This window comes from Mercenaria mercenaria, chromosome 14 (genome assembly GCF_021730395.1).
Source record: "Mercenaria mercenaria strain notata chromosome 14, MADL_Memer_1, whole genome shotgun sequence".
Lineage (NCBI taxonomy): Eukaryota > Metazoa > Mollusca > Bivalvia > Venerida > Veneridae > Mercenaria > Mercenaria mercenaria.
Window position 1 is genome coordinate 62,679,436 of NC_069374.1, and position 10,024 is coordinate 62,689,459.

Here is a 10,024-nt window from a genome sequence, read left to right on the forward strand (position 1 = left end):
AACAAATGTTTGACTCCACGTAGAAAATACAGTACTGAGCCATATTAAAAGCAGTGACTGTCTACTATAAACATTACAGTACAGCAACTACAAAGGAGTGACGTCATGAATTTAAATTCACTTATATTGCAGATGTGTTGATCTTTACAAAAAGATGTTCATTGATAAAACTGTTCTACATAGTTTTATAGAAACGTAGGATAATAAGTAGACGCCCTTATATAAGAGAGGTAACTCATTCAAACCAATCATAGAGTATATATCTAGAATAACTTCTCTTGTGTGATGTATACGATCATACACATGTGTTTAAAATGTTTTGTGAGGAATACTGTTGGTGAAACGACTTTTCATCCGTGCCTTTACAACATTTGTGTATCTAAGCTAATGTATCCATAGCCGCCGTCGGTAAGCGATAACCGATCCGGTGACTCCTGCAGACGAATATTAGTAGCTTTTGTTGAAGAATATGATATATAGGAGTCCTTTTCCGTGTTTTGTAACATGCCGCGTGTACAACTCTAAATTAAATACAGGGGACTCTAATCCGAATGATAATAATTTCTATTTGACGAACGAGGACGTAAACTCACTATCCCTGATGTCGTAGTCAGGGTCAGGACTAGACCACCAAGACCGCTCTTTAGAAAGTGTTTGTTTACATACTGCATGACAGTATCAACTGCTCAACTGATAATTATCATGATCTGATTATTACCAGGTTAAACACATTTCATTAAGGCAAAAATTCATACATGTACATTAATTTTTTGAAGGTCAATGATGATAAGTGCCATATTTATTCAGTGGCACGCTTGAAAATAGGCTGCTGGTCGAATAACACAGTGAAAACTATAGCTTATAACATTAATAGACAATGATTATGCAAAGTCAGAGAAACCTATTATAGTGTACTAATTTATAAAGAAGGCAAACAAAGTGTCTGATTCACAGGCAGAATAACACGTAACGAAAAACGAGAAAAAACATATGTTTCATATTGGTTTCATTTTCGTATTAGTAGAGAAAATTGAGCATTATTAAAAGAACTGAAATAAACACAAAAGTCAAAGGCTGGAGGTGGTATGGTCTGTTATCAAAACATTACATCTGACAAAATTTAAATCTGTTCATTTATTTATATAGTTTGTTAAACTAAACGGAAGAATCTTTTGCCTCAGCATTTTACAAATAACGATTGAGTAATAGACTAGACGTGAATGAGTATTTCTAACAGATATCAAACAAAGTGAATAAAGCCTCAAATGGGCTTTACGTTAATGTGTGCTTTAAGTGCAACATGTACAATGGCGTGAACACCGGAAAAGGTATAATTTTTATATTCCTTATAACTCCAGGTAAACATGTTCAGCTCAAATTTGTCATTTTTGTGATTCTGCTCTTCGCAAAATAACTAAAATGAAGTTTCGTAAACAACCATTTATCAAATTTTGAAGTGTGATTATCAGAAATTCAATAATCTCATTAAGAAAAGAAGTTCCCACACTTACATGATTAATTTAGAAATAAGACAGTTATCGCCGTTTTCCGAATATGCTATAGGATTCATAAAGCTGAAATACACGCAAGAATAAAAAATGATATACAGCTAAGGGAGGTAATAGTGTGTGAACCGTTTGGCTCCACCAATCAAATTGCTTGACTAAATAGATGCATGAATTATTCCATTATAAGCTATGTAAGTAAATTGTTGTAATAAAAGTGTCATTATTTGACTATTGATTGACCTGAACGCTTTATAATTTTATGAACATCGTGCATGCTCTACCGATGCATCATTTAAAAATGATGTAACGAAACACTTTTTGACTACTGTATATTAAGTAATGGAAAAATCGGGGTACATAGTAAGCACACTTAATATTAACATAATTGCCGGTTGGACATTTTGTATGAACAAAAGGTCGAATGAAGTTCATCTAAGGACATTAAATTAGGTTATTCAATCATTGCTTTCACCTATGTATGCTGTTCGAAATTATGCATGGACATAACCAACATACTTACGCACACATACAACTTCTGTTTTGTTATAACAGGTATATATTGTACTCTTACGGTTTAGGTTTGGATGGCGTTCAAGTGGGGTTGTTTTTTTTTTTGCAATTCATACACTACTAAACGAGCGGAAGGAATACATAGAGACTTAATTAGATCATAACTTGAAATAGTATGCCAACCGTAGAAGATATTGATGTGGACAAGATTTGGAGAGCGTTGGGAAAATGGGGAAGTTATCAAAGAAGGCAGTTCATCATAGAGCTGGTAGCTATATGGTCCTGCAGTCTACATATGCTCTCCATTGTATTCTTAGGTAATATGATTTGTTGAAATTTTTATGTATGTTTCTTTATTTATCAGTGTCATAACACTGCTGTGTATACTCCGTCTACATATCATGAAAAGACAGACCTCTGTGATACCACAGCTTTGTCTTAAAAGTTGTGTATCTATCGCATGGTTATCATTCCGTCTTTGCAAACGTACATTGTGTGAATTAATTTTTGTCCTTTTAAGTTTTTCGTACTCACAACTAAACAGTAAACAGGTCAATATTCACCTAGTGCATACCATACGGTAAAACCCTGGGTTCCTTTTGCACACCGGTAATTGTCAGCTTCTCATGGTTTCAATATTCTCTGGTTGTAATATGTGATATACTTTTTGATTGCATAGCTGATTACATAGCTGATGTTTAATACAATAATAAAATCGAAAAAAAATAACTTTGCAACCAATATAACAAATTCAGATAAAGCACTATATGTCTGCCACTTCCGTAGCTCGATACCGTTCAGTGACATTTTTCGATATCTGCACTGTACATTTTATTCCTTTCTTTCTTTCTTTCTGACAGGGTTTAAACCGGACCATGAATGTAAAGATGTATTAAATGCATCAAGATATAATGAACATTCAAACTTGTCAACGACAAGATTATTCGAGAAATGCTCCATTACATATATAACCAACGAGACAGGAAAAACTACAGTTACGAAAACTGGCTGCGCAAATGGCTGGACATACCATGATTCTGGACCATTTCCTGAGGAACGTTCATTCATTTCAGAGGTTTATACTACACTTCTTACCTTTTACGTTAAAACGCACGTTTCGTTCAAATATATCATTCTTATGTAAGTCATGATTCATTACAGTCATATCTGATTGTAGATATCAAAATAGACATCATTCTAATATACCACTTTATTACTTTTACATCTTTATAAAATAGATACATGTTCTGATTTGTCACCTACTAATTGTTTAAAGTATTACACGGTAAAAGTCACGATGCTAATTAAGACATTTTAAATATATATAGTGAAAAATGTTCATATATAAATATTTCAGTGGGACTTGGTCTGTGAGAAAAAGGAATTAGCTGAAGTTTCCCAGACCCTTCTCATGTTGGGCCAGGGTGTAGGAGCATTAGTATTTACCAGTTTGTCGGATAGATATGGTAGAAAACGTATTCACATCATATGTCACGTGATCATCTTTGCTGTGGCCCTTGCAACAGCATTTGTTCCGAATTTCACCTTATTTGCAATTATGAGAATGCTTACAGGCGCATTCCAACAGGTATGAACGTCGTCACAAAATCAATATGTTTGTTAGATCATTGTGTTTGATTTAAACATGGGGTACTGCAGACATTTTAGACAAAACTCGTAGTACGATTATTAGATATCAACACGTATGCCTTTATTCCAACTCGTCTATTTCATAGATTGTTTGGACACGTTTATTGGTCTATATCCGTTATATTTTAAAAATGACTGTTGCAAAGAGATGATTCATTATTTGGCAGTAGTTAAAACTATCTTTGCAGTGAAATCTATCATCGGTTAGTATCTATACAAATTACTAACCTGTACAGTATATGCATCACAATTCGTAGAATTATTGCACGTGGTACATAAATGTGATATCATTGATATACCACGGTCACACTTCCCCTAGGTTTTTATCTATTTTTTTATCTTACCATCAACACAATTCCATATGATTGAATAATGATGCATAACAAGAAGACATTTTCTGCGCTTGGGTTAGGAAAGTCTGTGGCCCACATCCCACTGACTATCCGCTTATTTCTGCTTATGCTTATTGCATACAGACTTGTATGTGCCTTCTAACATGTCATTGTTTAATGTTTAATCTAGTGTCTTTTGACTTGAGATATTGAACGGATGATGTTTAGATGAATTTCTTTAGTGAGCAAAAATATGGATTTTGTCCACAAATTTGTTGAAAATACCTTTTAACAACATACCTCTGAAAGGTCAAATGTGCGTTACCAAAAGCTATTGATTGGAACACTGAGCTTGTTACTAATTGAGATGGTACCAACAGAAACACGAGGAACGATAGAGGTCTGCAGTCTTCTGTTTTGGACAACTGGTATCGCTATAGTAACACCGGTAGCTTATATATTTCGAAACTTGTCCTGGAGGTACCTTCAGATATGTTTGGCTTGCCTTTCATCATGGTCACTAATTGAATGGTGGTAAGCGTAAAATTATTGAAGCTACTACTATAGTATTCTCTTTGAAATAACTTGTCATATCTTCTTTTAATCTACTGTCATTGTCATTTAAAACTGTAAAATTACCTTGTTTCATTACAACAGCATTATCAATATCAGGACTTAACTATGTTACATCTGATATTGGTCAAGTAATGAGTATGTTTGAACCCACCTTTTTTACAGATTATTAACTTTCACACTAGAATTATTTAAGTGCCGTGTGGCGGCCGTAAGTAGTATCCCCATACTTTGAATTATATTCATGATCCTTTGGAATCATGGCGTCCATTCGACATCAATATGATATAGTTCCGCTTAAGTCGGTGCTAGTCAAACAGAGTCTTCCGAAATTTCCCGACATCTGTTAAATGGAAAATTAAAACTAAACGTTGTTTTGAAATCAAACGAAATTTTCAGCTTTTCATTAGGATAAAGGTATGAGTGTGTAGTGACGGGAAAAGGGGTAATTTTTTATACCTAACATCATGGTGTCCATTTAATATCTATGTAACAGAACTCCGCTTAAGCTGGTGCTGAGGACGTGAGTGGTGATGCACATTAAATAACCTCTTAGAAACCAAGTCTTTATTATTTTGTAAAGACGCATTCTTTGCTTCCAAATGATCGTTTTTATAAATTATATTACCTTTGTAATGGTGATCAAACTATACGTAATGGAACTTTTTATTTCCTTAATGAATATCTGAGAAAATATACGACAAAGGAAAATGTTGGCGTTTCAGTCACACCGGCATAGTATAATGCACACGGATGCTTAACAGCGTTTACAATGGATGGTGGGTGCGGTATTACAGTTTGCAATCGACACCACGTGCCACTCTACATTTCTGTATAAAACATGAAATGCTGGTGTAAAAATACGAAACAAAAAATACATAAAGAACCATTTACGCATGTATTCCAAGCCTTTTGAGAAGGCAGACCAACATTAAGCAACATTAAGTTGTAATTTGTGTTTATTTCTATCTCATATTTGCATTTACGCTTATCTTGCCTTTCTTGTAAAACGTCCATACAGAGATGTGTTAAAAGCGGAACATTCATTTTGATAAATACATTCGAATTAATAATAGGCTAATAGATGAATCACTGAGATGGCTGATAGCAAACGGCCGTATCAAGGATGCAAAAGCAGTCATTCACAGGGCTTGCAAGACAAACAAGAAAAACTACGATGATGTAGTGAGTGTCAGCGGTTTCCGAGAGTTTGAACTAAGATATGAAACCAAAATAGACGTGTCTAAAGGTAGGAAATGCATAATAGCACATCATTTAGTCAGCAGTAAAACTAAGGTTGCACATTTTTATGTAATTAAGCCGATAAACAGAAAACAGACAAATGATAAATGTTCGAAATTACATGTTTAAATTTCAGCTCCATAGATATGTTTTTCATATAACCTTGCCAATTGAATGTTATATTATTTTGTTTGTACAGCTAGGAGTAACTTTATTAACCTATCCGCAATAGCCATAACTATTTCTTGTTAATCTACTGGGAAAATGTTACATGTATAGTTTCGAATGTAGGTGCAACAGCTACACCTCTAACGGATATGGAAAAAGAGGAGACTGGTGAAAACGAAGAGAAGGAAGACCTTTCTGTGAAACAGTATACTGTTATAGACCTTGTCAAATCAAAAAGGCTTTTCATTTCATCACTGATTATGTGGCTTGCTTGGTACGAGAATTTATCTTCATTTATACAACTCAAGCGTTTTGTTTTCTGAATAATGATTTACCTGTCCAACAAAAGTCTTTATAGTTATTAAACGATCGATTCCTGTAATGTGGACAATGTGCATGACGAAACAGCACAATATTCTATTTCAAAATTATTCAAAAACAACTTCTATATTACAAAAGCATTCAGTATTTTAACTAGTTTGTAATTCGTACATTATAGGACGACTAACAGCATCACTTACTACGGCATAATGCTGATATCATCTAGTCTCGCTGGGAACAGATTTTTGAACTTTTTTCTTGGTTCTATTGTCGAGTATCCCGCGGCAGCTGCGGAGCTATATCTAATTACCAGGTAAATAAATTTCTTTTATAGCCTGACTTAAGAAACTATCTGTATCGTTGGTATACGAAGTACTATAGTATTTAGGAAAAAACGACATGTATATAAGAATCTTCTGCTAATCAAAAACCAGTTCATTGACACGTGCTACATTGTAATACAACATATGCAAATACAACATATGCAAAGATTGAGTGTTTACCTGTTTTCTATTTAAATGTTTGATTTTCATATCATCTGCAAAAGACGTAAATATGCTGACATTTCAAACAGCTCTTTCATGCACATCAATTCTGACAAAATTGTTGAATTATACAGTAGCAGTAAATCTGAACTTTATTAGTAATATTTTACTAAAACTGGAATTCAATAACTTTGGAGAAAACAAAGTATTTATTAAGATACATACTAGGCATTAGTTTAAAAATTTCGTACTAATATTAACATTCAAGTGTTTAAAATACTTATGCGTTGTCTAAACATAACAATGCTGACAAGTCAGTGTTGATCATTTACAACAAACAATTAAATGTGAAACTGACTTTTTAGATATGGAAGGAAGCCGGCTTCTATTATTTTCCATTCTATATGTGGCACTGCTTTGATCATAGCGACTATTTTGACCACATCGGCGGGTAAGTATAAGCTCTGTAAATAACCGAGAAAAATGTCCAAGCTGTCAAAGTAATTTAAAACGAAATAGTTTGATTACAACGCAGATATACATTTTTTCTTTTTCTATGTTTGACAATAATTAAGTATTAAATATATTTTAGAAATATACTGATAGCTATTCAGTTCTGTATATCTGTTCCTTGGTATGAAATTTGTCTTTGAACAGGACAATTTACACATAATTATGATAAGATATGTAAATGAAGTATACATCTGTAATATGTTCTTAAAATGCCAGTTGTTCGCAAAACCATGATTTGTTAAACTTCGTCCGGATCTACACGATTTCGATTAAGCAATACAACATATTTGCATAATTCTACAAATAACATTACAGAATTATATTTATAGGATATTGACATAATGTTACAAATGACATTACAGATGGTAACTCTGCGATGGTTATTGGGTCTACTGTGTTTACCTTGATTGGAAAGTTTGCAATAACAGGGTCATTTAGTACAATATTCCTTTACACACATGAGCTTTATCCGACAAATATGAGGTAACATACCTATCAAATAATAACTGACTCTTTGAGAGGTGTTTAGAGTTTCTCTCAGTATTCGGTTGTCAGTATTCTGTAAAAGCTTTAAAACAAATACATATACAAAAATTAAAGGAGAGATAACAGACATTTTTATTAAAACTAAGGCATGAGTAAGCCCGTAGAGATATTCTAAATTGTATTTATTACTATTTAATTATTATGATATTTTGTCCTAATGGTGTTTAAGAAGTTTACATTCATTTGATGATTCACTACGTTACTTATAATAGACCATCTGTTCATACTTTCTTCTTTTGCAGGAACGTAGGCGTCGGTATGGCTTCAACGGCAGCTAGAATAGGCGGCATGGTGGCCCCTTTCTCACGAAATCTGGTATTTATAGTTAAATTAACTTGAGCAATACTTCATAAGAGGGTTTGACTTAAGCGCCACAATAAATTTATGTTCAGTTGCTTTTTTCAGTAAGTCCTAAAATCTAGATTGAGCTGTTGCACGCTTGACATGTATCACAGAAGTCAATTATTACAATGTCAAAGATTTAACGGATATTTTATCACTGTGCAAATTATACTATATTTGACTTTAAAATAACAAATGTTCACCTATGTTTTACCAATGAATAAGTTATAAGAAGTGTTTGGTTGCGTTATAATCAAATCATCGGAACGACATCTTACATTTTATTTACTTACAAAAGTATAGGAAAAAAAATAATTAGACCTTAACCACTGTTAAACTACATTTAAGTACTCGATTCATAGGTCGTTACAGCTCACACCCTGCATACAAAACGGGATTTTGAGGAATATTCACAAAGTAGCAATGAAACAGCTATCTATGAAAAAGCAAACACATGTACAGATTTTGTTATTTCACCCAGTTGTTTGATCATTCGTATATACAGTCAAACCTGTCTATAAAGACCACCCTTGGGAGAGCCAAAGTGTGGTCTTTATTGGGAGGTGGTCTTTATTTACAGGTTAAAATACACTGTAAATGTTAAAATGGGAAACGAAATATGTGGTCTTTAGAGACAGGTGGTCTTTGTTCAGAGGTGGTCTTTAACACAAGTTTGACTGTAATGTAAGAGAGGATAAATTACACAAGTGGTAAATTGTTTCAATCATACTTTATCGTAGGATTTAACTCAGGTTGTTTGCAATTGTTCATATATAAATTGCTGCAGATCGTTTTAGAATAAAATCTTACTTATGATTTGTCTTTAAGGCGGAAGTTGCAGCCTGGGCGCCCGGCCTCGTTTTCGGTGTTTTATGCGCTATAGTAGCAGTATCAATGTTTTGGATACCGGAAACTCATCAGTATGAGCTGCCACAAACGCTTGAAGAATGCGAACAATGGTACAAGGAAAACCGATTCAAGCTCCCCTGTAACCGGAAAAAGATAGTTCATATAACAGAATCTGAACAACAAATGTAAAACAAAAGCAATTAATGTTAATATTCCTGTACTTGAAGAAGAATGTTTTATGAAATAAAAACAAGCCATTGTCTACATTTCTCGCCGATATTAATTAACATTTTAGCTGAAAGTCTTCAGAATTTAGATTTATTCGTAGTAGAGCTATTCACGTTTATAAAAACATTAACTATAGGAAGTGATCTTTGTTTAACTTAGCAAAACAAAATTGGTCGATGTACGTGTACACGAAAAGGAACATTTGTTAAATGAATACTTTGTTTCTACCAAACTCTTGTATTTGTACAAAGCAACGGAATCTCCTTCAATATCTAAATTCCACACTGCCTGCACAAAGCCTTAACTACCAGATAGTTTTAATGTACATTTACAATATATTATTAATACATGTAAATGGCATGCAATTTCGTTATTATAATAGTGTAGAACGGAATACACACTTTTCAAAGAATGTGATAAAGGAAACATTATTACCGTTTGTTTCAAGAGTGCCAACAACAGTTTTAATAATAGTTTGGTGGCCCGATATGAAATATAAACTTGAAAGATAGCATAAGTCACAAAATACTACGAATGTGAAGACAGACAATGTTATGAAACGGAAAAATAAATGTTGGTCTCGAATTTGTCTTTACGGCGTTTACAAGCGCATAATCAAGTCTCGCTAAACAAAAGCATATATAAAACTTAAAAAATGAATCTTCCCAGACGACCTGACTAAAAATGGGGAGAAGTAAATTTCTAGTTATAAATAATTAATGATAAGTAACAATTTCTTCAAAAGTTACACTAATGA

The 10,024-nt window shown here is 33.4% G+C and overlaps 1 protein-coding gene across 1 annotated transcript; it reads left to right on the plus strand.

Annotated features, from left to right (window-relative positions):
- Window positions 1-1,962: 1,962 nt before the first annotated feature.
- LOC123527049 (organic cation transporter protein-like) lies at window positions 1,963-9,303 on the plus strand. Its single transcript, XM_053522669.1, has 11 exons — window positions 1,963-2,335; window positions 2,879-3,093; window positions 3,376-3,606; window positions 4,332-4,534; window positions 5,650-5,822; window positions 6,107-6,257; window positions 6,483-6,617; window positions 7,155-7,240; window positions 7,665-7,785; window positions 8,091-8,163; window positions 9,019-9,303. The coding sequence occupies exons 1-11, from the start codon at window positions 2,194-2,196 to the stop codon at window positions 9,226-9,228; spliced, it is 1,740 nt and encodes a 579-aa protein (XP_053378644.1). The 5' UTR covers window positions 1,963-2,193; the 3' UTR covers window positions 9,229-9,303.
- Window positions 9,304-10,024: the final 721 nt, after the last annotated feature.

What these genes read in the sequence shown, in the direction of transcription:
- LOC123527049 (XM_053522669.1), top strand. Translation starts at nt 2,194, where the DNA reads ATGCCAACCGTAGAAGATATTGATGTGGACAAGATTTGGAGAGCGTTG. An exon ending in CAAAATAGACGTGTCTAAAG is followed by an intron (nt 5,823 to 6,106) that starts GTAGGAAATGCA and finishes TTTCGAATGTAG; the next exon opens with GTGCAACAGCTACACCTCTA. An exon ending in TATTTTGACCACATCGGCGG is followed by an intron (nt 7,241 to 7,664) that starts GTAAGTATAAGC and finishes ATGACATTACAG; the next exon opens with ATGGTAACTCTGCGATGGTT.